This window comes from Chionomys nivalis, chromosome 5 (genome assembly GCF_950005125.1).
Source record: "Chionomys nivalis chromosome 5, mChiNiv1.1, whole genome shotgun sequence".
In the NCBI taxonomy this organism is placed as follows: domain Eukaryota; kingdom Metazoa; phylum Chordata; class Mammalia; order Rodentia; family Cricetidae; genus Chionomys; species Chionomys nivalis.
The window spans coordinates 28,139,720-28,166,806 of NC_080090.1; the positions used below are offsets into that span (position 1 = coordinate 28,139,720).

The following is a 27,087-nucleotide window of genomic DNA, read 5'->3' on the forward strand; positions in this document are numbered from 1 at the left end:
CTCTGAGCACAGGATTAATGACCAAACTTTTCAATGTCTAGCTTGTAACAAGAATAAATGGTCCTAAGCTCTTTGTGATCTCATACTAGCATCCTCTTCTTCAAAAAGACTGATCCTGAAATATGATTCCAAATAGCCACGTGGATAGATATATCTAAAATTAACCATGGTCCAAGGTTTTTAAGAACCAGGAGACTGGCAGAACATTCCCACAACTTAAGATTAAAATAAAGCCCTTGAAGATTTCTTTTTAATTTTTAATATGCTTTCAATTTTTCTTTTGCACGCATGTGTTCATGTGTATGGGGAAAGAGACATATATGTGCCCCAGCATGTGTTTGAAGATCAGAGGACAGAGTTTCCTCTTTTGATTAAGTGGGTCCAAGAAATTCAAGTTGGGCTTAGTGGCAGACACTTTTATCTACAAAGCCATCTTGCCAGCCTGCCCTTGAAGATGTTAGCTTGCATAGTTACCTTATTAAAAAAGAACTCTGCCTTAAGGTGCTAAAATTAGTCACACCATATCAAACCTAATTACAGCATCAACAAAAAAGGCTAAGATTATTAAAAGAACCATTCATAAATTCGGTGATTGGACAGTCAAATATAATACTGAAAACATTGCTGAAATTCAACAGTGGATAATCTGACCATTCAATACCATCACTTAATCCTGAGAATTCATTTGTTTTGGTATTCTGCTCTTCATAATGAGGTTAGTGTCCCACCTTATATGAAAACTGGGTGGAAGAAAAACAGAATATACTTTAATTGATTGTAGAAATTCGGTTTTCACGGGATTTAAGGCCACAATGCTGGCACATAGCAAAAGCAAAATCTGAACTCAGGTCTTTCTTTAGCAAAAGCCCATTATCATTCTTGTAAGGCCACAGTGACCACGCTGCACACGTCTTGAAGCCCTGTAGTACCTCCCAAGTGTCTCTGGCCAAGCTGGCCAACATTCGCTGATTTATTCAAAATTGGCTGATCTCTTCCATATGGACTGAATCTAGGAAAACAAATTCCACCTTATTGCAGAACCAATGAGAAGGCCTCAGAGGTTATACAGAGCTACGTAATGGTGTTCAGAAAGTCCTTTTCTTAGAGAAGTATAGGAAAAAGCATTAGCAATAAGCTTATTTTTAGTGACCAGGCTACACATTAATATAATATAGGTATGGTTTATCTCAAAATCTAAAGACACTGGAAGCCTGTTTTAGACTCTACTCAAGCAGATTTAATTCCATTTATTTTTCCAAATATTCTAAGATTCTCTTAAAAGATAAATTTCAAGGAATAATTTGTGTGGTGTGCCAAAAGACATCCAAAAAAAAGCATGAGGCCCATTTCCTCTTATTTTGAATGAAGAAATTCCAACTATATTTTTCCATATTCTTTTTTGCTTGTGACAAACCAAAACCACAAATGTTATCTTTAAATGGGAAAGAATGAAGGTGATAGCCCAAACCCCAAATTTTTGCTTATTTTCCGGCACAAGTACCAGATCAGAGATGGCCCTCAGGAAAGCTAGACACTGTTTTCCTAGACACTGAAGAGGTCCTTAGTCCCTCTGAAGAGAAACCACGTGCCTCAGTAGTATTCCACAGGAGGAAAACAGCATCCCTTGCCTGTCCAGCTATATTCCTCACACACAACTTCCTTTTAATTTATGGTATGAGTGTAAAAGTGTGCATTTCAAATCTATCACAACTCAGAATGTATACCAAGCTATCAGTATTTGCTCACCTCTGACAATGCTAAGGACACAGAACTCACCTCTCAAGCTCGGCAATCTTCTTATCTTTGTCATTCTTTTCGTTCTCCACCTCCTTGAGGATCTCCAGCAACCTGTCCACCTCCGCTTGCGCCTTGCCGCACTCATCGCGATAGTAAGAGGCTTCCTTGTCCAGCTGCTTCAGTCGGTCTGCAAACTCAGGGTTCATCCTGGAGTCATCTTCAATATTATGTGCCTTCAACATTACATTTTTAAAGAACATAGTTAAGACAATGGTTGAGAACAACAGACAGTGTAGTCACCAATGGCCCAGAAAGTAACTTTGGAGAGAAAATAACCAACAAGAATTATGGGTATTCTGTCAGTGAGAAGGCAAACTGGGAAGCAAAAATCATGTATTTCAGCTACCTTAGATAATATTGGTTTTAAAGTATATCATAACTTCCCATTGTGAGGGTCTTCTACTATTGACGTTTTGTTATGTTAAATTTTGCTACTTTTGACCTTTTTTTTCCCATCAAAATATGTGGGACAGGTGAAGGAAGAGACTTGTGTCTTTGTTCTGTTCATTCAGTAAGAAGGATGGAGATAATACAGTTCCTCACAAGGCCATTTACATTAAATGTTTCCATTTTCAATCCAAGAGAATTGAAAGGCAGAGTGGTAAATGGTTCCCTAAGGCCTGGGAAGGGGCTATGTATCCAGGTAGCATTGAGGAGACTGATTGACTGAGCATGTCACCCTAATGAGAAATACCAAGAGAAGCAGTTTGGAATGAAGACTTCTTGAAGTAAGGAAGGGCTTTCCAGCTAACAGTCATACCCATAAATTCTTATTTACTTGAATAGGTTTAACCTAAACCATGAGGAGATGAGCTAGGTGATGAACAAGCACACAGACAAGACTCTGCAAACACATGCATGAGTAGATAGCACTGTACACACCAGAACAGACACAGTCAAGAACAGGCAACATCACTGCAGAATAATTTGCAGCCAAAGTCTGTGTGTGTGTGTGTGTGTGTGTGTGTGTGTATGCATTATAGTTTATTTTTTCCAAAAATAAACTTTTGGCTGAAATATTCCCAGACAGATGAAGGAACACTACAATGTTTGCCTACCCCTTGTTTCCCTTTATTCCTAATTGGCTTCATCAAAGAGCAGGCAGGAAGAAAACAAGTAGTTTAACAAGGGTGCACGTTCAACATAGAAAGTTCAGAGAAGTCATACACGTATGGTTCTCCAAAACATCCGTGTGTGGAGTCAGAGAACATCAACAAGTGATTAAACGTAAGCTGTTCTGCTTTCCAGCTAAGTGGAGCACATGTCACTGTGCTTCTGTGCACGTCTTGTATTAATTTCAGGGAAAAAACAAGGCAAGCAAGCTATAACTACTGTGGAGTTAAATGGATCATGCATGGTTAGAAAAATTAATACTAATACTACTGTTAGAAGGTCGACAGTCTTTGCAATGATTTAGTAAAAAAAAAAACTCAAATTAGTATAAATAAAATAAATTTCTTACTCATGACAAAATCATTTTAAATAATATTTTGCATGTAACATTATTTAAGCATGAGGATAAAGGGGAAATAATTTTTCATATTCTTTAAGAATTCCTTAAGAAATAAAATCAACTATGATAAAGAACTTGTAAAAATCCATCAATTCAACATAGTATTATGATCTGGTTATTCCCTTTCACCAGCAGACCTCAAAAGCATTTTCATCTTACTTAGTGTACACTCTGGGCCTCTTTGTAACAGATTATTGTACTTTTTAATTATTAGTAAAAGAGAAACATGAATTAATATGCTTTTAGGAGTTTGTTCCTATAATAATTATATTTTATTCAAAGTACTTAATATTTAAATAGCTTAACATCTACTCTAGTAATTTAGAGAAGATAATTTCAATTTAAAGTGGACTAACTATATACTTACTGATATCTGTGATCAAAGTGAATTTCAATACTTTTGTGGCAGAAAAACAGCTTTGAATAGCTAAAATATATTTTAATTATCTCTTTCCATTGTTAGACTGACTTACCAGTATTCTATGACAACTAAAAATCTTTTCATGTCACTGTCAAATTCTCTAATCAATGGCATTAAGATCTTAAAAAAAACAATTAATGAACTAAGCAATGAGTAATTAGAAACATGAATAAACATTTCAGAGTTAAAATTCCTTTCCCATCTCTTATGTTTGATATTGATGAAAGGTTAACATTTATCCGTGATATTCTATATTGTTTTATTTTAAATTATTGAGGTTATTACTACTACTACTACTACTATTGTTGTTGTTGTTATTTTGATGAACAAATAAATGGTTAGTAGCCATGAAACATCAGGTCTTCAGTTCATTTTTTAAATGATTTTTTAAAAAGATTTTATTCATTTATTATGTATACAATGTTCTGGCTGCATGTATGCCTGCAGGCCAGGAGAGGGCACCAGATCTCATTACAGATGGTTGTGAGACACTATGTTGTTGCTGGGAATTGAACTCATGACTTCTAGAAAAGTAGCCAGTGCTTTTAACTTCCGAGCCATCTCTCTAGCGCCCCCCCTCTCTCGCCCCCCCTCTCTCTCTCTAGGATTTCACTGTGTAACCCTGGCTATCCTGGAACTCAGTCTGTAGATCAAGCTGGCCTCAGACCCATAGGGATCCACCTGGCATCATCATTGCCTGGCTCAGTTCTAAATCTCAATTTGTCCTACCTCATATGTCAGAGGGCAAATCAAATGTGCTGTCTTAGGACAGTGAAAAACAAAATGACAAACAACTAGAAGATAATATTCATGTTCTATTATGATTATTTTGTAATAATCCCAAGCATAAGGCTTGTTGTATAGCTAGTTTAATTGGTTTACTCAGTTTTCATCAACACATTCACTAGGGAAGCCTCTCTGGAAGGTTTGTTTCTGGCAGGCATCCATGTCTTTAACAGTGGGTGAAATTAGAGAAGTTTATACTAGGGAAGCCTCTCTGGCAGGTTTAGGAAGAATGTAAGGCTGTTTCTGGTAGACATCCATGTCCTTTGTTTGATCATAAGAAGACAACCCAAGGCCAGTCTTTAACAGTGGGTGAAATTAGAGAAGTTTATACTCTTTTCAATCAAATAAGTGAGTTTGGATAAAGGACTCAATAACGTATAGACAAACAGAAATCTATCAAAAAACAAAAAAACTGCCCTGCATCTTGAAAGTACCACTGATCATTCACACAGTGCTGAAAGTAGGTCATGTAATTAGTTCACAGCTGACCCAAGTCTGCTAGATAAAACCTGGACATACTCTTTCCTTTTTAAAATTACTATACAGCTTCATGGGTACCCATATTTAAAATCCATCTCGCTCATCTCTAACACAAAACTACTGATTTCAGTGCAAAGAATTTCTGCCAGACTACCTTCAATCCTAAAGAAACATCCTTAGAGGGTCTTTTGATAGACATGGATAGATAGCATTATAAAAGACTCATATCAATAGAAACTTTAAGAAAGGCTCATATAAGGGTATGAGGAAACTCTTTCTTAGGGTCATGTAATGGCAATGACAGTTCCTAAGGACTAGCAGATCTGTAAGTCCCCAGTCCAGTCTAAGTACAAAGCACAAATGTCTGCATAAATTTACAAAGAATTATCAGAGTTAAGCAGCTCTGCGCAACATGAACTGCAACTGTTCCAGCGCAGGTGTAAGTCCCTAGTCAGGAAAGAATGAGTGTGCTGGGCCGACCCACTGCCATGGGGCCAACACTGCACACCAAAAGCTATGGGAGGTAACCAGGTTTATAGAACTAATGCTTCCTTCAAAGGCCCAAGGCAAGAACAACCTCTAAAAATGGAGAGATAGGTAGACTGTTGCTTTTTCAAAGGACAAAACATTGATGCATCTACAATGGATGTAGTCTAATGTACCCAAGATACTGCAGTCTGAACACAAAGTAATTTATATTTCAAATATAGCACCATTGTAAGAAACTACTGTCATGGTATCATTCTTCTGTATTCGAGACTTCAGTGAAAACAGACAGCAATTTTTCTTCCTAAGGACCTAGTGGTCCAACAAGAGCTTGTCCCACTGAGAAGTGGCCCATGCCCTTCTATGGCACATCATTTTCTTTCTACCTTAAGTAATCAGGAATTGGATTCCTGAAAATAGAAACCAGTATTAGATGTCTCAGAATGTGTTTATCATGAATATGGCCAAGAATGCCAACACAAGAACATTCCTCCAGTTACTAACTAGTCATTCATTTAGTAACATGGATATTAAACTTTTGCAGTCATTAAAGGCAAATCTGGGTATCAAGTTCTGTCTCAAAATGTTTCTTGAGGAACTTGGGGGAACTCTCAAGTGTACTGTAGAAAAACAGGAAATTGGTAAAGCATAGGACAGAAATGTCAGTCTTACATGCAAGTCTTGTAAGTTTGGGGCTCTCAACACCATGTCTCTTGTACTTTCGAATATATAGAAATTCCCCATAAATTGTAATAAAAACAAGGGTAGAAGCCTCACTAATGTGGGCCCGCCGCAGCATCTGGATGTGAACTGACTCTGAAAGCCTGGATGAAGCACAAGGGGACGCTCGCCATGATACCTAGCAATTATCGTAATGAAAGTGAGCAGAACTATGTCGGGAACCGGGCAGGATTGTAGCTGACTGATGTATCTCAATCAAGGAAAAGAGTGGTTAGCCCCAAAGCTGGCAAGGGTCACATTCACACACCTCGAGCTTATTACTACTTAATCTTATAAAGGTTGGACACTGTTTCAGTGAAGTACTAATCCATAATTCCAGATGTCTAAGAAGGAAAACATTAACTTCAGTCCAGAACCCTGCTGTGACAGAAGGCAGGGGACATTCACTTATAATATTATATAACACTCCCTTGGAAATGGGCCCTAACAATTTTTAATAAAAAATGATTTCCCTCAAAAACAATGATTAGTAGTATCCATAAAGTACAAGCCAACTGTTAGGTAATGAAGCTGCTGATTTTTCATTCCTGCTGCTTCTAGACTGCAACAGTAATTTGTTAAATTTATGCACTGTGAAAATGTGATTCTCACTTACAGCACCCTGCTGTCTCAATGTCCACAGACAGTGTCTTCAACATTCCTTTATATCATAATAGCAGGATGGGGTGTTAATAATTTTAGATATTTACATATTCTAGGTTATAAACAAAACAGACTCATTAAGTTTTACAGAACTACAACATATTATAAAACTTAAATTTGGGTTCAAATAAAAATGAATACCAGATATAATTATTGACCCTAAGTAATATATTTTGAAAGTAATAATAATATATTTTGGAATCTTGTGTTCTATAGTTAGTCTTTCTAAAATTCAAATTGACTATATTCAGAGTATTCATAATCAGCATATTAGAACTCTACCAAAAATTTTATTTCATAGATGAAACAAATATGATATGTATAAATAAATATTCCAAAGATGCACAAAAATAAAAAACAATATACTTAGCATATTTTATGATCCTTCAAATACAAATGTAATTATTAATATAATTCCTCTTAAATCAAGAATTTCTGAAAATTAGAAACATTGAGAACTAAGGTATTATCTAGACATTCTAAAATAAAACATGTAACTTTTAATCGTGTCATTTGGAATGCTATTTGAGTTCTTTGGACATTGAAAGACTGCATCATTTGTTGGATATGTGTTTGTGTACGTGTGTGTATTTGCATGTACTATCTATATTCCTTGAATTATATTGTAAATAGTTATAAATAATTGTAGTTTTCTACCATGCCACAGGATATTGGTTTAAGAGTGAATCAAATAGCCTCCAGAAATAGACTTTTAAAAAGAGGAATTACTACAGCTAACCAACGGCCTTGGCGATGTGCACAGTCAGCACGTGCACTTCCCAGGAATGCACAGGACTGAAGGATGTACTAGACAGGAATGTCTTCCTAAACATTAAGAAGATGCTTTGCTCTGTGTAGAATGGAAAAAAAAATGCCTGAGTTTTGTTGTTATTTTTGTTTGTTTTGTAAATTGTTAAAGAAAACGTGAGCCCTGCACAAAGTATATCTACCAGATATAGGATTTCAAATGGATATTGACTGGCCAGGGGTCTCATGGGAGCAAATCAGAGGGGTTTCAAGAGCACCCCTGCCAGCAGCAAGGTGGCCTCAGTGCCCATAGCAAAGCACTCAACGTGTCCAGAAAGGCTAAAGATTCTTCTAAAATATACGAAAGACTTCTGGATCTTAGGGCTATAACCAAGATAGCACTGGAAGCCAATGATAAACTCTATATCTTGTCTAGAATTAAAAATGGAGGGAAGAAAATTATCCAACCTGCATTTATTTACCATGACAGGACAAAACTCCTCCAGGATCAGAGGCTGGCAGTTAGGTGAGGAAAGATTACTATTAGAGGACCAATAACGATTCAAAAGCATTCCTATGAAATGACAGTAGCACATTATTTATCAGAATGGAACAGCTACAAAAAAGTAAGTGTTTAGTAAATGTTTTATTTGTATTCTAGAAGATATTTACAGAAAGACTTCAAAGCCCAATTCTTATTTACCCCGAGTGTAGACGCACAGACGCTGTACTAACTGTAGCGCGTGCTCTGTTGTTGTTGTTGGTTGGTGGGTGGGTTTTTTGCTCTGTTGTTGTTGGTTGGTTGGTGGGTTTTTTGTTTGTTTTCCAGACAGGGTCTCTCTGTATAGCTCTGGCTCACTTGGAATTTGCTTTGTAGACCAGGCAACCCTCAAATTTACATATATTCTCCCGCCTCTGCCTCCCAAGTGGTAGGATTAAAGGCGTGAGACACCATTCCTGGCTTATGAATGTTCTTATATATTCAAAGTGGCTATAGTAAATTCACCAGAAGTGTGAAGGTGGCCATATTCAAAATAAACACACAAGAGAAAACACTTCCTGGATATCAAAACTGGTTAGAAAACAAAAGGAGAAATGTACCAGTTTCTGTAACAGCTTAAAAATTATATATGTGCATATGCTTCATGTTAGCGTCAAAAATAAATAACCCAGGCCTATAATAGAAACATGTCAAAATTTCACTGTAGAGAACCACTAAAAAAATGTTGGGTCATGTTTATGAACAGTAAGAAGTGATATTAGAAATGTATCAATGTATAATATAAGTTATCATATAGGATGAATATAACTCTAAAATCACCAGCAATCGTGATTTTTTAATTGACAAAAGTAACCTTGAAGTTTACCTGGAAGGTTAAAAATAAAAAGCGAAAAACTCCTGAACAAGACAGGAGAAAAACAGGGAGAATCAACTGAGAATATGCCCCACTAGATGCTTAAATATCACAGTCACAAGAGTTAAAGTCCTCACCCAACAAGGAACACAGCTAAAACTGAGACATTCATCCCTTTCAGAGAATAAAACCCAAAACAGTGGCATCAAGGCCAGAGAACACTTGGCAAGCAGTGAAAATAGCTTATAATTTAGAAAACATATTTTACCTCTCAATTTAACAAAAATACAGATAAGAGGTGTATTGATATAAAAAATAGTATTAAAAATTTTAATACGTGTGAGTGAAATCAGAAAAAAACTTCAAAGACTAAAGAAAATGAGAATAGTCTAAAAAATAATTCCACTGGTCAAAAGCTCCAAAACAATTCCCTCTTTATAAAAAAATAAATAAAATTGTCACATTATGAGAATAAGTTGTTTACAGGATAGAAAACAACTCATATGAACCAAGAACAAACCCGTAGATTACAGACAAGAACTTAAATGGCCAAAGGAACGAATTTCCAAAAGAAAAAGTACTGAGCTAATAATATATACTTAAACTCAAAACACATTAGAAATTAAAGAGAAGGAAAAAATGACCTAGAGAATTTTTAGAAGTTATGTAAAATGACAACTCTCTGTGTGGGCCAGGGTGTGGTCAAAAAGTCACAAGGTCACATTTAATCAGTGCTGGAAGAAGTCTCTCTGAATTACAACTGAGTAACAACTATTGAGATGTCCTTAAAAACCACGACTACTGGTCAAGAGTTTCAGTCTATGAAAAAGGAAAAAAGAGAGGGAGAAAGAAAAAGAAAGAAGGGTGGAGGTGGAGGAGGAGAGCAAGGGACAATGGAAGGGACAAGATGGGTAGTGGGGGACTTGTCACAGCTTTATTTGTGGAACAGGCACAATCAGAGATAATGTGTGATCAAAATCAGTGTAATAAAGAGACCAGAAGTATATAACCATTAAGGGTATTCTGGAAAAGTAGTTAATTACATGAGGTAATTCTACTGTTTTATTGTAAGAAAATAAGCTTTAAAAGCTGAACAAACATTTTCATGGGATTTTGATCCATTTAGTCAATGACCTGGGGCAGCAAGCTCCAGGGCTCTAGGATGTGGTCTTGTCTGCTATAGGACAACTGATAAGGTGAGGGGGAAGGGTCTCTCACTCTAGCTCTTGGGCTGGCATGGACAGTAGGAGTGGAGCAGGCAGCTTGCTGGTGGTGCTCTTTCCCCTTGGGCAGCAGAACCGCAGAGGCATCTAACCTGTCCTGAGTCGGCGAGTGTTCACCCCTAACATACATCTAAATAAATTCTTTGGAACCTCTCTCAGACTCTCGTGGATTCTCAGTACATCTGGCACCAAATGTTGTTTTGGTTTTTTTACAGGATCCCATAGAGATATCATTGCCCCCAAAACAGCTGGAAATAATTCTAAGAAAACGACGCCTCCTCTCCCAACAGATGGGAGGAATAGGTTTTGGTTTTTCTCAGGGTTGGTTATAAGTTATTATAGGGTTGGGGGCAGAATAATAAATAATAGTAGACTCAGGAATCTCATTTGGTGCTGAAGAAAGGGGAATAGATAGAATAGTATAATATGGTAGATTAGTATATCTACTTGTAAACTATTTTAGCAATTTAGTTTTAGACAATTTACATTCTATATTTGATACATATTTAAAATTATTTTGTATTCCTGTCAAAGATAATTTTTATATTGATACAAATTGAAAATTATATTTGTCATATTGTGTATGTCCGTATTTCTGTTTATAATATTTTTGTACACAAATGTAAATTTTTTGTCATATTGTATGTATGTTTCTACTCCTACTTAAAATATTTTGTATATTGATACAAATTAAGGATATTTTTCTCATATTGTACTACACATTTCTACCTCTGATCAAGATATTACATATATTGTTACAATTTTGAGGCCACTGTCCCAATGCTGCACATCTGTTTAAAGATTGTTTATTTTTATGGTGTGAAGCTACATAGGTTATTAAGAATTACAGGTTAATTGCTCCATCATGACCATCAGACCCTGAAAACTACAAATCCCACCCTGCCCTCAAACTCACCCATACCCCCCATCCTCACTGGAACTATGAAACACACCCTGCTACTACTACAAGAGGTAAGTGACCAGCCACCTAGCAGGACACCCAACTCTCTAAGCCCTCCATACCAGGGCAAAACCTTGGGCTTCTCCCCCACTTGCCTCTGCTTCTCTAGCTAGCCAGCAGGAGAACTGGAGCAGCCTACCCCCATCCCATTCATTGGACCACAAAAGCTACAAATTCCACTCTGCCCCCAAACTTGCCTATCCCCCCCTTCCTGCAACCTCAAGTGGAACTCTAAAACACATCCTGGTACTACACAGAGAGGACCAAGAGGTGAGTCCCCAGCCACCTGGCAGGACACCCCACTCTATAGGCCCTTCATACTGGGGCAAAACCCCTTTCCCCTCCAGGACCTGCCTTGGCTTCTATAGCCAGTCAGCAGGTGAGTTCCCTGCAGGTAGGCTGCACCAAAACCCCTGAGACATAGACAGTGACAGTACAGAGCAGACCAAGAACAGTTCCCAAGATACAGACAGTTACTGCAAGGATTGAACCAAGATGCAAAGGCAATGCTGGCATCAACTGAAGGAAGAGATGGGTAGGTACCAATGTACAAATTCATCCAACAACCTAAAAAGCAACCAGAACCCAGTGATCAAACAATAAGAAGACTTGACCATCCTAACCCAGAAGAAACAGAAGAAAACGATATTAAATGCAATGTTATGAAGATGATGGAGACCTTTAAAGAGGAAATGAAAAGTTCCCTTAAAGAAATGGAGGAAGGGCTGGAAAGATGGCTCAGAGGTTAAGAGCACTGATTGCTCTTTAAAAGGTACTGAGTTCAATTCCCAGCAACCACACGGTGGCTCACAACCATCCAAAATGAGATCTGATGCCCTCTTCTGTTGTGCAGACAAGCATATATTAAATAAGTCTTTAAAAAATAAATAAAAAGATAAAAAAGAAATGGAGGAAAAGACAAACAAAAAATGGAAGAAATTAATAAATTTTTCAAAGAAACTCAAGAAAACCAAGAAAAAGCCATCAAACAGGTGAAGCAAACAGTTCAAAACTTCAAGTCTAAAATAGAGGCAATACAAAATCTGGGTAAATGAATGGGAACAACAGAGGCAAGCATAATCAGCAAAAAACAAGAGATGGAAGACAGAATCTCAGGGGTTGAAGATATTATAAAGGAAAGATTCATTGGTCAAAGAAAACATTAAATCTACAAAAAGCTTAACACAAAACATCCAGGAAATCTGGGACACCATGAAAAGAATAGGGATAGAAGAAGGACAAGAACTTCAGCTCGAAAACACAGGAAATATAATTCAACAAAATCATAGAAGAAATTTTTCCCAACCTAAAGAAGTATATTTCTATGAAGGTACAAGAAGCTTACAGAACACCAAATAAATTGGATCAAAAAAATTCCCTTGCCATAAAATAATCAAAACACAAAACATATAAAATAAATAAAGAATATTAAGAGCTGCAAAGGAAAAAGGTCAAGTAACATATAAGGGTAGACCTATCAGAATTGTGCCTGACTTCTCAATGGAAACCATGAAAGCCAGAACCTGAGCAGATATGCTGCAGACACTAAGAGACCATGAATACAAGCACAGACAAAGGTTTCAATCAACATCAATGGATAAAACAAAATATTCCATGACAAAATCATATTTAAACTCACTCATAATCGGTTTCTAGCCATAAATAAAAGACATTAAGCATATAATGTGTGATCCTATAGAAGTTAAATAAGAAAGTGAACCCAAAGAAAATCATATAGTCATCCGCATGGAGAGGGGGAAGTAGACAAGATTGCAGGGCAAAAACTGGGAACTTGCGGGTGAGGTGGCATGGGGCAAAGGGGAAATGGGATGAGAAATATGAGAAGGGGAGGATGGGAGGAGCTCGGGGGATTGGGATGGTTGGGATATAGGAAGGATGGATACGGGAGCAGCGAAGTATATATCCTATCTAAGGGAGCCATCTTAGGGTTGGCAAGAGACTTGACTCTTGAGGGGTTCGCAGGTGTCCAGGAATATGTCCCCAGCTGGTACCTTGGGCAACTAAGGAGAGGGAACCTGAAATGACCCTATCCTATACTGATGAATATCTTGCATATCACCTTAGAACCTTCATCTGGCGATGGATCGAGGTAGAGACAGAGTCTCAATTTGGAGCAACGGTCTGAGCTCTTAAGGTCCAAATGAGGAGCAGAAGGAGGGAGAACATGAGCAAAAAATCAGGACCACGAGGGATGCACCCACCCACTGTGACAGTGGAACTTATTTATTGGGAGCCCACCAAGGCCAGCTGGTCTGGGACTGAATAAGCATGGGTTGATTCCAGACTCTCTGAGCATGGCGGTCAATGAAGACTGATGAGAAGCCAAGGACAATGGCACTAGGTTTCGATCCTAATACATGAACTGGCTTTGTGGGAGCTTAGCCTGTTTGGACGCTCACCTTTCTGGACATAGATTGAAGGACCTTGGTCTTCCCGCAGGGCAGGGAATTTGGACTGCTCTTCAGTATCGAGAGGGAGGGGGAATGGAGTGGGGGGAGGAGAAGAGGAGTGGGGATAGGGGGAGGGAAGTGGGGGGAGCGGGCAATATTTGGGAGGAGGGGAGGGAAATGGGAAACGGGGAGCAGGTGGAAATTTTAATTAAAAAAGAATAAAAAAAAATTACATTTGTAAATGAAAAAAAAAAACAATACCTATCCCCAAATACAGCCCTACAGAAAGTACTAGAAGGAAAACTCCAACCCAAGAAAGATAACTGCACCTACAAAAACACAGGCAACAGATAACCTCATACCAACAAAACCCAAAGAAGAGAAACACATACACTACCACTGAAAAATAGCTGGTCATTAATATCTCTTAATATCAATGCACCTATAAAAAGACACAGGCTAAGAGAATGGATACAAAAGCAGGATCCAGCCTTCTGCTGTATACAAGAAACACACCTAAATCTCAAAGACTGACATTACCTCAGAGCAAAGGATTAAGAAAATATTTCCCAATCAAATGGACCTAAGAATAAGCAGGTGCAACTGTCCTAATATCGAACAAAAGATATGTCAAACTAACATCAATCAAATAAGATGGAGAAGAATACTTCAAACTCATAACAGGAACAATCCATCAAAATGAAGTCTCGGAGAAATAAGAGAACTAACAGATATCATGTCTCAAATGGAATTAACAGAATTTACAGAACATTCTACCCAAACACAAAAGAATAGACCTTCTTCTCAGCACCTCATGGAACCTTCTCTAAAATTGATCACATACTCAGTAACAAAGCAAACCTCAACAGTTACAAAAAAATGGAGTAACCACCTGTATCTTATCAGATCATCATGGTTTAAAATTAAAATTCAACAGCAACACTAATTTCAGAAAGCCCACAAACACATGGAAATTAAACAGTGCTATACTAAACCACCCCTGGGTCAACGAAAAAAAATAAAGAAAGACTTTCTAAAAGTCAACAAAGATGAAGGCACAACTTACTCAAACCTATGGGACACTATGAAAGCAGTGCTAAGAGGAAAGTTCATCGTACTAACTCCCCACATAAGGAAAGTAGAGAAAGCTCACACTAGTGATTTAACAGCACAACTGGAAAGTTCTAGAACAAAAAGAAACAGACTCACCCAGGAGGAGTAAAAGACAGGAAATAACTGAGGGCTGAAATCAATAAAATAGAAACAAAGAAAACGATACAAAGAATCAATGAAACAAAACATGTTCTATGAGAAAATCAACAAGATAGACAAACCCTTATCCAAACTAATCAAACAGCAGAGAGAGAACACCCAAATTAACAAACTCAGAAATGAAAAGAGGGACATAACAACAGACACTGAGGAAATATTGAGAATCATTAGGTCATACTACAAAAATCTGTACTCCACAAAATTGGAAAATGTAAAAGAAATGGACAATTTTCTGGATAGGTACCACATACCAAAACTAAATCAAAACCAGATGAGCAATTTAAATAGACCTATAACCTTCAAGGAAATAAAAGCTGTCGTCAAAACCCCCCAACCAAAAAGCCCAGGGCCAGAAGGTTTCAGTGCAGAATTCTACCAGAACTTCAAAGAAGAAGCTAATTCCTATACTCTTCAAAGTGTTCCACAAAATGTAAAAAGAAGTAACATTGCCAAACTCTTTCTATGAGGCTACAGTTACCCTGATGCCAAAACCACACAAAGATTCAACGAAGAAAGAGAATTACAGACCAATCTCACTCATAAACATAGATGCAAAAATACTCAATAAAATACTGCCAAATTGAATCCCAGAACATATCAAAAAAAATTATCCACTATGATCAAGTCAGCTTCAACCCAGAGATGCAAGGATGGTTCAATATATGAAAATCTATCAATGAAATTAATCATATATATAAACTGAAAGAAAAAAACATATGATCATCTTATTAGATGCTGAAAAAGCATTCGACAAAAATCGACATCCCTTTATAACAAAGGCCTTAGAGAGATCAGGGATACAAAGAACATATCTAAAAATAATGAAAAGCAATATACAGTAAGCCAACAGCCAACATCAAATTAAATAGAGAGAAACTCAAACCAATCCCACTAAAATCAGGAACAAGACAAGGCTGTCCACTCTCTTCATATCTATTCAACATAGTTCTTAATATTCTGACTAGAGCAATAAGACAACAAAAGGAGATCAAGAGGATTCAAATTGTAAACTTTTGTTATTTGCAGATGATATGATAGTATACATACATGATCCCAAAAACTCTACCAGGGAACTTCTATAGCTGATAAATACCTTCAGTAATATGGCAGGACACAAGATCAACTAAAAAAATCATTAACCCTCCTATATTCAAATGATAAAGAAACTGAGAAAGAAATCAGAGAAATATCACCCTTCACAATAACCACAAACAACAACAACAAAAATTGGGGTAACACTAGCTAAAGAAGTGAAAGACCTATATTCGACAGGAACTTTAAATCTTTGAAGAAAGAAACTGAAGAAAATTCCAGAAAATAGAAAGATCTCCCATGCTCTTGGTAGATAGGATCAACATAGTAAAAATGGCAATCCAACCAAATCAATCTATAGATTCAATGCAATGCCCATCAAAATTCCAACACAATTCTTCACAGACCTTGAAAGAACAATACTCAACTTCATATGGAAAAACAAAAAACCCAGGATAGTCAAAACAACACTGTACAATTAAGGAATTTCCAGAGGCATCACCATCCTTGACACCAAGCTCATTATAGAGCTACAGTAATTAAAACAGCTTGAAATTGTAATAAAAACAGACAGGTTGACCAATGGAATTGATTCAATACCCAGATATTAATCCACACACCTATGAACACCTGATTTTTGACAAAGAAGCTAAAAATATATAATGGAAAAAAGAAAGCATATCCAACAAATGGTGCTGGTAAAACTGGATGTCAACATGCAGAAGAATGAAAATAGATCCATATCTATCGCCACACACAAAACTCAAGTCCAAATGGGTTAAAGACCTCAATATAAATCTGACCACATTGAACCTGATAGAAGAAAAAGTGGGAAGTATATTTGAATACATGGGCACAGGAAACTACTTCCTAAATATAGCCCAAGTAGCATAGACACTGAGAGCAACAATAAATAAATGGGACTTTCTGAAACTAAGAAGCTTCTATAAAGCAAAGAATTCAGTCAATAAGACAAAAAAAGCAACCTACTGAATGGGAAAAGATAATCACCAACCACACATAAGACAGTGGAGTGATCTCCAAAATATATAAAGAACTCAAAAACTTAGACATTAAAATTCCAAATAACCCAATTTAAAAACGGAGAATTCTCAACAGAAGAATCTCAAATGACCAAAAGACATGTAGAAAAATGTTCAACATCCTTAGCCATCAGGGAAATTCAAATCAAAACAATCTGAAATACCATCTTACACCAGACAGAATGGCTAAGATCAAAAAACACCAAAGATAGCTTCTGCTAGAATGGATGTGGGGTAAGGGGAACACTACTCCATTGCTGGTGGGAATGCAAACTTGTACAACCACTTTGGAAATCAGGATAGTGGTTTCTCAGAAATTTGGGGATCAATCTATCTCAGGACCCAGCCACTCTTGGGCATATACCCAAAATATGTTCAATCATCTACAAGGACATCTATCTGTACAACTATGTTCATAGCACCATTATTTGTAGTAGCCATAACCTGGAAAGAACCTAGAAGCCCCTCAACTATAGATAAATAGATAAAGAAAATGTGGCATGCTTACACATTAGAGTACTACTCATTGGGGAAAAAAACAAAAAATAAAAAACAAAAAACAAAAAAAATGACATCTTAAAATTTACATGCAAGTGGATGGAATTAAAAAAATTCTGAGTGAGGTAACTCAGATCAAGAAAGATGAACATGGTATGTATTCATGCATAAGTGAATACTAGGTGTAAAGCAAAGAATATTGAGCCTATAGTTCACGATCCTAGAGAAGCTAAGTAACAAGATGAATCCTAAGAAAAACTTACAGTGATCCACCTGGAAAGGGCAAATAGACAAGATGACCTGACAAATTTGGAAGCATGGGGGTAGGAGGAATAAGGAGGACACAAGAGGAAGATGAAGGGAGAAGGGGAAAGAGGAGGCGAACTTGAGGGAATGAGATAGTGGAGATGAAGGAAGGTTAGAGATGAGAGAGAGGAAAGAGATATTTTGATTGAGGGAGCCATTATGGGGCTAGCAAGAAATGTGGTACTAGAAAAATTCCCAGGAATCCACAAGGATGATCCCAGCTAAGACCCTAAGCAATAGTGGAGAGGGTGCCAAACTGTCCTTGCCATGTAGTCAGACTGATGAATATCTTAAAAATTACCATGGAACCTTCATCCAACAACTAATGGAAACAGAGGCAGAGACCCACATCAGAGCACTGTATTATGCTCCCAAAGTCTAGTTGAAGAGTGGGAGGAATGAGAATATGAACAAAGAAGTCAAGATCATGAAAGGGACACCCACGGAAACAGTTTACGCAAGCTTATGGGAGCTCACCAACTCCAGACAAACAGGGTCCAAACTAGTCCCTCTGAATGTAAGTGACAGTTGTATGGGTGGGGAAGACTGTGGGGCCACTGGCAGTGGCACCAGAATTTATCCCTGGTGCTTGTACTGGCTTTTTGAAACCTATTCTCTTTGTATGGATACCTTGCTCTTCCTATATATAGTATGGAGAGTCATGGACTTTCCCGAAATTAATGTGCCTTACCCTCTCTGAGTAAGGTAGGGTGGAGGGGTAGGTACAGGGAATGGGAGTAAGGGAGGGAGTGGGAAATGGGATTGGTACGTAAAATGAAAAAAGGTAGTTTGTTTTCTTTTTTAGAAAATTGCATGTTAATAGTCACTCATATTTGTCATCCTTACAGTTATGTTAGTTATGCCCTTGAGATTAACAAAGATATACTACACACTGATGGATATTCTTCAAACAATTCAAAGATCTACTGAATATTGTATTTAAATGTTTCAATAGTTTAGAATTCTGTTGACATGAGACACAACTACTCCTGGCAGCACTGATCTACTCCCAAGAGAATGATGGACACTGAAGATACTCCATGTGGAGCTTGTTTTCTTCTTGGCTAAACTGACCTATTGGGCAAAGAACTGACCTTGCCCTTACTTCTGACAGTAAGTACACTGTCTAACCTGGATAAGCAGGACACAAGGAAAAGCAACTGCTGAACCTTGCCAAGACAAAGTAGGACAGTCTTTCAAATTTTCCTGCTTCAGAAATGGTCTGTCAGATATTCTAGACCCATAGCCAAAGTTGGTTGCCCCAATATTGCAGAGAGACTTTGGGTGATTGTTCAGGCAACCAACTGTTTTTGTCATTTCTTACATCTTTTGGAAATCACTTGCTTGCATTTCTTGCTTACACAGGTAATACAATATTTTTTCCCAGATCTTTGATGGGGTTGAAGACTAGATGGTCACAGTTACTATCCTCTTACTTGCTGATTGCCTATAACCTGGACATTTAGTATGTGTTTCTTGCTTGATGTTGTTCTACTTGGTTGTAGCTGCATTTTTGTGTTATATTATTAACCATTTTTCCTTCTGAATAATACTTATCAATTATATATATATATATATATATATATATATATATATATATATTGGTATTAGGGTTAGAACCTTCTTATTTAGACAAAAAGAGGAGTGTCAAGGGATTTTGATCCATTTAGCAAGTGACTTGGAACAGCAAGCTCTAGGGTGTGGTCTTGTCTGCTACATGACAACTAAGGAGAAAGGGGCTCTCATTTTCTTGCTCTCAAGCTTGCATGAATGGTAGGAGTGGAGCACGCAGCTTGCTGGTGGTAGTCTTCCCACAGCAGGTGTCTAAGCTGTCCTGCATCTGTGAGTGTTCACCCCTATCATACATCTAAATAAATTCTTCAGAACCTTTCCTAGACTCTCATGGATTTTTGCTACAAAATATTTTTGGTACACTTGGTGAAAAGAAGGGTATAATGTAAGAAAAAAAAGGAAGATAAAGGGAAGGAAGGGAAGGAGGGAGGAAGAGGGAGGGAAAAAGACAGGGAAAGAAGAGGGAGTGATGAAAAAGAGTAGCCTCCTCCACACATTTCCTAGCAAGAAAATGTACACACATGCACATTCCTCCTGCCTACATTCTCATGAGCTATCCTCTTGCTCTTTTTATCATCTCTGATATCCTTCTTTACTCTTTCAATCCCAAGGACATATAATATATTATTTTTTAAACTAGGAGAAACTCAGTCATTTTTTCAAGCTATTAAGGGTTGAAAACCCATCAATCCACATCCCTATGAGACCAAAAAAGAACTGGATCCTGAGAATACCTGCAGACAGGGGGAGTTAATAGAGCTGACTCTATTCCCCGGATGCCAAACCATTTGGGTAGTTTAACTAATCTGGGGAAGAACACCAGTCTAAGACTTTGAATTAGTCACTGGAAAGCCCACAGAGTTTCTTTCGAATAGCAGAGGTCTGGCCCTGGGTGGAAGGTTAAGGGGAAGATGAGGATGCCATGTTATTAAGTCATTTCGTTTTTGATGCTACCTACTCTGACAAGGACTAGTGAACTCCAGCTCCTGTCTGATCATATCCCAGCTATAAAATACAGCAATCCCTCTATGTCTCAGATACACAAAGCACGACCAATTGCATTCTCTTCTTGTCCCTAACTTGTAATTTAAAAAAATTGTTCTAGAAACATTCACAAGAAAACATGCATTTTTATTAGGGTGATTCTTCAAGCTTCTAGATATTCTGATTTTGGTGGGAGCATCTTTCTTCACCTCTCCACTGTCTTGATCAACCTATCACTACTTCTATTCAAATGTTAAGGGGAAGAAAACTTGGGCAGCTTGTCCATTTGTTTTTGCTACTCTGCTAAAATTCATATGGGGGATGTTCTGGCAGGGCATTGGGGATTGTGTCTGAAAATATATTTGTTGGGTAAAAAGAAGGGTCCAGGTAGAATTTATTAAACACATATAGGCATCTTGCCCATCACCCTGTAGGCAGGCGGAGCATGCTTAACAAATAAAACTGTGTTGACTGAATTGCTTCCTTGACGCATGGTATTTCTTTTATCTGTGATGGGGATTGACAACTTGAAGATAATTAGAGGGCATTGCTGGTCACACTCGACAGGTGACACATCCTAGTCACCTCCATTCAGTACACCTGCCTGTAAGGCAGTCTGGTGACAAGACAAAGTCTTCCCTTTCTTCCTTCCTTCCTTCCTTCCTTCCTTCCTTCCTTCCTTCCTTCCTTCCTTCCTTCCTAAACAAACTAGAGAAACACATGTTTTGCACGAATGTCATTAGAATAAAGAACTAGTGGTGACATCCGAACTATTTTATTAATTTTGAACTGGTTACCTGCCTTTCAGACTTCATTAAACTAAATTCAGAATTGCTACGGTGTGTTACTAGCAGACTGTATTAGGGCTGCTGACTTTTTATTATTGTTGGGCATGTATCGGTCCCCATGAGCACAGCCCAGATTTTAAAGCTAAAGCCAGCTTAACACGCAGTTCAGAGATGCAGCGCACACGAGCTGCTGGCTGCTCTGCAAATGCTATCCCTGTGGCTCAGGGAAGCCTGTGCTTGAAGCATCTCAGTTCTATAAGCCTGCATCCTCGGCTGATTTGTTTTGTTTTGTAGTCTGAGAGTTGAAGTTGGGAAGAAGGTGATATCAGAGCTGGCCAAATTTCCTTTGTCTCTCGGTTTTTAAATTTTTGAAAGAAATGGCACTGGATCAGTGCAGATCATTTCTGTTGACAGAGTGGAAATGGGAAGGGCCTGATTTCATTTTGGACAATTCCCCAGCGTGGCACACTGTCACGTGGGCTCAGTGGATCCTCATGCTTTGATATGTTACAGCGGGAACTTTTGGAAATGACTTACTGGGTTGTACATCTGATTGAACAACTGCTCAGCTTGCTACATGGCAAAGGTGGGGAGGCATTGCAGCGCAGACAGGGAAAGAAGGAGAGACCCAGAAAAACAGCATTATTAGCTCAGCAAACCCAGGGCTCGCACAGACGAGCTGGTCTTCAAAAAAGAAATGATTTCAGTTTCTAAACATTCCACAGTGGAAGTGAAAGGCTCTAGGGGAATACAAATGTTGACTTTGGCTCCTAGAAAAGAATAGCTGAAACAAGAAATTTAAGGTTTGTGTTCCTTTCCCTCTCTCGAGTTAAATGCCCATGAAATAAAGAAAACTGTCCACTTCTGATGACACATGAAGTGCTGGCCTCCAACAATGAATCAGAAGGAGTGCTTCTGGCCAAGCCCACAATTTATTACCTGAACTTCAAAGATGATAATAATAAAAGATTAATTAAATCTTATCATTGAATTTATAGCTCTTCTCTGGTAGTACCAGAAGCCTACAGTTTCTATCTGGTGTCTACATTAAATGGAGGTTAGGAAGCAGCAGGCTAACAGTAAGGACACATCAGAAAGCAGGGCAACACCACACTGATTTAAAGGAGCAAAAGAAAATTCAAGTCTGGAAAAGAAGGAAAGGGAACAACAACACAGTGTTGCCTATTACCAATTTCTCCTGTCTCCGTTCTGAAAGATAGCCTGTAACGTTCCAAGAGCTTTAGAGTATATATAGGCTCCTGTTAAATTTGTGCATAGTTAGATGTCAGAAATATTACTGTAAATAGTGTTCTCGACTTACGTTGATTAAATATCTACACATTAATTTGAGGCTCAAGATAGAGGTCTCGGAGGTGCAATACGAGGGTAACTATTAATTGGTACTAGGCTGAGACACTCCTTTGAAGACAGGACACCTGTTTCTTCAACTAGAGGCTAGTTAGCATTCTTTTTAAGAAAAGTCTCCTAAAGCAAAAACTGAAAGGAGCAGAAGGCATGGCACTTGGGGGGTCTGTGTCTTCTCAGGAGTTCCTAAAGACACAGGTCAGCTAACCTCTACAGCTTGAACCTCAAAAAAAATCATTCAATAAACGATGCAATCCATACATCAATAATTAGGTTCTTCTCACTCCCTGGATAACTAACATTGGCGGATAGATTTAATTATCATGCACACCAGTAATTATGCCTTAGCTGGTTAGCATTGTTCAATGAACTCACTAAAATCAGTAGGATTTCCTCACACATGAGCATCTGATTGTCATTTCTAAGAGTTTCAGATAGAATTCACATAATCCCTTGTCTGCACAGAAGCACTTTTATCCTAAAATATTTGAAAGAATCATAAACCCTACATGAAAAGTGTTAAAAATGACTATGTATGCAAACTCCTCCACAAATTTGTATGTAAAAAATAGCTTACTTCAGTCATGCATTATTAGTAGGATAAAAAGCTAAATCCCAAAGTGGATTCCATTGTTGCTGGCAGAAAAAGTTTCTTTTCAACTATATACTACTAATGTATAGTCTTATATGGATTTTATGAACAGAAAGGACCTGGACCATCACAAATCTTGAGCAAAATACTATTGGGGAAAGTCCATGGTATATTTATGATACAAAATAATTATATTTTCAGCTTTCGTTTAGTAAATCTATTTAACCCACAAGTCACAAATCTTTTCATCTAAAAGGTGCTGAAGGCCCTCTTTTAAGCTTTTAGAGTTGTTTTTTTCTTTGAGGAAAGAATGTGTCCATATGTACATTCATACACTGTACGCTTGTGTTTTCAAGTATTTCATAGAAACCTCCTTTCTCTCTAAGGTGATGGATACTTGAGGTATTAATGAAACCATCAGCAGAAACTAGAGACTACTGAAGAAAACAAAAACAAAAACCACTTCAACCCTAAAGTTAAGTCAGTACTGGAGAGCCAAATGAACAATCTGGCATCTACAGGTGAGACATAAAATATTTAGGTTATCATAACCTTTTTAAGTTCACTAAACCAAGTAAAGCTTATGTAAGTACTCAGAAATAAGTTTTATTTTCATGAATTATATAATTCCCTTACGGTGAGATTAGTCCCGGTGACAGTGTAGAAAACTAAAATGTCATCAAATACCACACCAAAATGTTACAGGACTTGGACTGTGAATGTCAGTAAATGGTGCCAATTGGGAGTCTGGGAAAAAGCTATGTTGCCAGTGAGTGACCTGCTGGGCAAACCCCAGAGGAACCTAAGCAAAGCAGGCTCAACTGCGAAGATGCAGATTCAGTCAAGAATCAAGCATGGACGTGGAAACTCCAGCAACAACATGTGGACTGCTTCTCTTTGTTCCTAGAGGATTTCAAAGACCAATGCTGAACTATACAAAGGGCAGACACCAAGCGCACATGCACAGCTATCCCAGTGCGGAGCCTTGGTCTCCGTGACAGCCCAGCAGAGTTGATGCAGGTGCCTTCCAGGCTCTGGGTGTGTCTGAGATTCTCCTACTCAGTACGTCATGGGTGAGGTAAGATGGTACAGCAGCCACTTCCCTTCGCTATAGTGTTGTGGGAGAGCATGTTTTATCACCACTGAGCTCTCTTAGTAAATAAAAAGCATAGGGTATTATAGAGCACAATGTAAATACTTAGAAAATAGTTCACATACAAAATGTATAAAAAGCTATCTAAATACCTTCAGATGAGTAATTTAAACTTTTTCATTTACTAGTCCAGATTTCTGCTTAACTAAATACTACTTAAAATAAGGGAGATATTAAGAATGCCTTTATTTTTCCATGCCTCTGTGTGTGGGTGGTGTGTGCATGTGTACATGGCTGTATGCACCAGTGCAGACATGTCTCAAGCAGAGATAAACATCAAGTGTCTCCCTCAGCTGCTCCTCCACCTTTTGTTTCTTGACATAATATCTCTTAATAACCTGGAGCCCACCAATTAAGTAAATTGGGAAGCTGAAGAGTCTGGAGATTTACTCATCTCTGCTGGCCTGGAGTAGGAGTACAGGAGTACACACACCATGCCTGTTTTTCTTCCATGGGAACTGGGGATAGGAGCTGATCACTTTACCCACCAGTCATCTCTACAGCCATGCTCAATGCTGCTTCTGAGTCTTAGTGAGGGGACTTTCTTAGTGTGCAATTTCATATGGTGGCTTTCTAAAGTTCCTACGTGGTAAGTGTGGAATAGTCACATTTCAGTTTTAGTTTGCATAAGTTCGTAGAAAATATAGTATTTAAATATTAAGCATTCAAAATAATTCTTGTGTAGAGACAAACATTGTTCACATCTCTGGCCATCCATGCCATCTGTCTTCGTAACTGTAGTTAACAAATCACTATTCTAGTGTGCTATGAATCACAATCAAACCTTATTATATGTTTTATTATATATTTAGATTCTTATCTCTTCTAAGTTTATTAGTTGTCAAGGGGGACAAAAGACTTAAGAACATTATGAGTTTTCTATGAACAATGAGTGCAGACGAACCACACAACATAGGGAAAGACTCAGAGGAACAATGCATGACTGGAAATGCACTCCACAAAAGTGTTCAGGTTGGAGCAAACAAGTGGATGCCACAATGGAAAGACCCTGCTTTCTTTTCCAAAGACTTGTGGATATAACAAGCTTCCTTAGACAGTAAACCATTACTAATTCAATATAAACCATCGTTCTACAGACGCACTAGGGGGTTGACCACTTTAGTGAGCATCTAGAGACTCAGTGTTGCCAGAAACATCCTTGCCCAGTTGTTTCACAAAAATTGATCTGCATCTGAAACTATAAAGTTTTATCAGAATATGAAGCAATGTCTGGATTCTTCCCTTTGCTGAGAAGATCCTCCTCCACTTTTTCAGAGGGTTTAGACCCCCGGAGAATAGTGGCTAGTTTTTATTCTTTTTCATTTCTCTATTTTCTCCTTTTCAAGTTTTCTTTTGACAGCAAAATTAAGATAGGTTTTCATATTTACAAACAGATTTGATTCAGATGTCTCAGGAATCAACTTAAATGTTTCTTTTATCAGCAGATAACCCATGATAAGGAGTTTGTTTATTTTGAAAAAGGTCTCTCCTCTAGCCATTTTATAAATTCACCAAGGAGCCCATCTACGCTTAGACTACACTTACCTTTTTAAGCTGTGCTTCCAATTTGCTACACTCCTCCTTCTTTTGTTCGATGGCTATTTCTAGAGATTTTAATTTGGAGTCCCTCTTCAGTCCCGCAGAAGCTAATGAAGACGCGTGTTCTTTGAGGTCGATTAAACTGGACTGAAAGGAGGAGAATGCTTGTAAGGAAAACATCAGGATTTTTCCAGCAAGAGCATCAGTACAAATTCACTGGTTCCTCACATCGCAGTAAAGTACGCATTCAGCAGACGGGGTAAGTTTTACTAAAGTAGTTAACAGTGGGCTCTCGCCAGGGAAGGAAAGTTGGCCAGCTTACACGACAGAACAGACTTTCATCGCAGTAGAATCAAATGTGACTAAATGGTGTGGTCAATCAGGGCAGTTTTCACATCTCAAAGTCATGTTAAAGATCATGGTCCTAGGGTGATCTTTCAGCATCGCCTCTGCAAACACACGCCCTGAACTCTCCATTCGTATTTATTATAAGTAAGCTGTGCACATGCTGAGAGAGATATGAAAAAACAACAAAACAAAACAAAACAAAACAAAACACGCTGACTTTGATGCTTCTTTCCCAAGGGTAAATCAAATGTAAAACATCCTGCTACATTTTATCGAACTCCTCTTTAGCAGAAACACACGACTAATTTTTCAAATATCTTCTAACGAATCAAAGATAAAGGTATTTGAAATTCTAGGATAAAGTAGACTCCAGAATCAATGAATGGTCAATCTCCTAGCAGATATAGAACTGCCAATAGTGCTCAGTTATCAACATGCTCAGAATCCTAGAGTTTCCATATAGTCTGAATTGCAAAATCCAGAGAAATAAATACTTGAGCATATATCTGAACATAGTTTTTGCTACCTGTAGGGGCAATGTTTATTACCAAACACGAAACAGCTAACAACCACTACTGACCAAAATGTGCCACTTCTGTGCTTATATCAACATTGCAATATCAAGGAAGACGGGGAGTACACAGTGTTCTTTTAGGACACGATGCTGCCTAACACTATACAAGACCATGTCCTGAGTTCCGACTGCCCTTCATGACGGAGGCCATCATTACCCGGCAGGAAATTCCCACGCACGTTTGGAAGGACAGGTGAGTAGCACTCATTTTTCAAGACAGCAAGCTGGCGCTCACATCCGCTGTTAGTCTTGTCCGAGATCACTCAGCCATTAAAGGCAGATTCAAGTCTCAAACTTGGGTCTACAACTCTGATTTCACTTCTACAAAAAATGGAGGCCCTTATAATCCAGTTATTTTGTCACAGTGAAGACATATTATCACCCAAAGTAAACAGTAACTTCCCTGCGAACTGCAATTCTACGTTGTTCTTTTTAAAAGTATAAATTGTCAGTTGTGA

General features: G+C 38.0%; 1 protein-coding gene across 9 annotated transcripts in view; it reads right to left on the bottom strand.

Annotated features, from left to right (window-relative positions):
- Erc2 (ELKS/RAB6-interacting/CAST family member 2) overlaps positions 1–27,087 on the bottom strand; it is an 893,871-nt gene that overhangs the window by 440,806 nt on the left and 425,978 nt on the right. For 7 of the 9 annotated variants that reach the window (XR_009057130.1, XR_009057128.1, XR_009057129.1 and 4 more), the window contains 3 exons: positions 25,714–25,854; positions 21,596–21,631; positions 1,777–1,970 (listed from right to left, as the gene is read on the bottom strand). Coding sequence is in view for 6 of the 9 variants with exons in the window: in XM_057769470.1 (XP_057625453.1) it covers positions 1,777–1,970; positions 21,596–21,631; positions 25,714–25,854 (371 nt within the window). In the remaining 3 variants the exon portion in view is untranslated. The remainder of the gene's footprint in view (positions 1–1,776; positions 1,971–21,595; positions 21,632–25,713; positions 25,855–27,087) is intronic. The other 2 variants (XM_057769474.1, XM_057769473.1) reach the window with 1 other exon arrangement.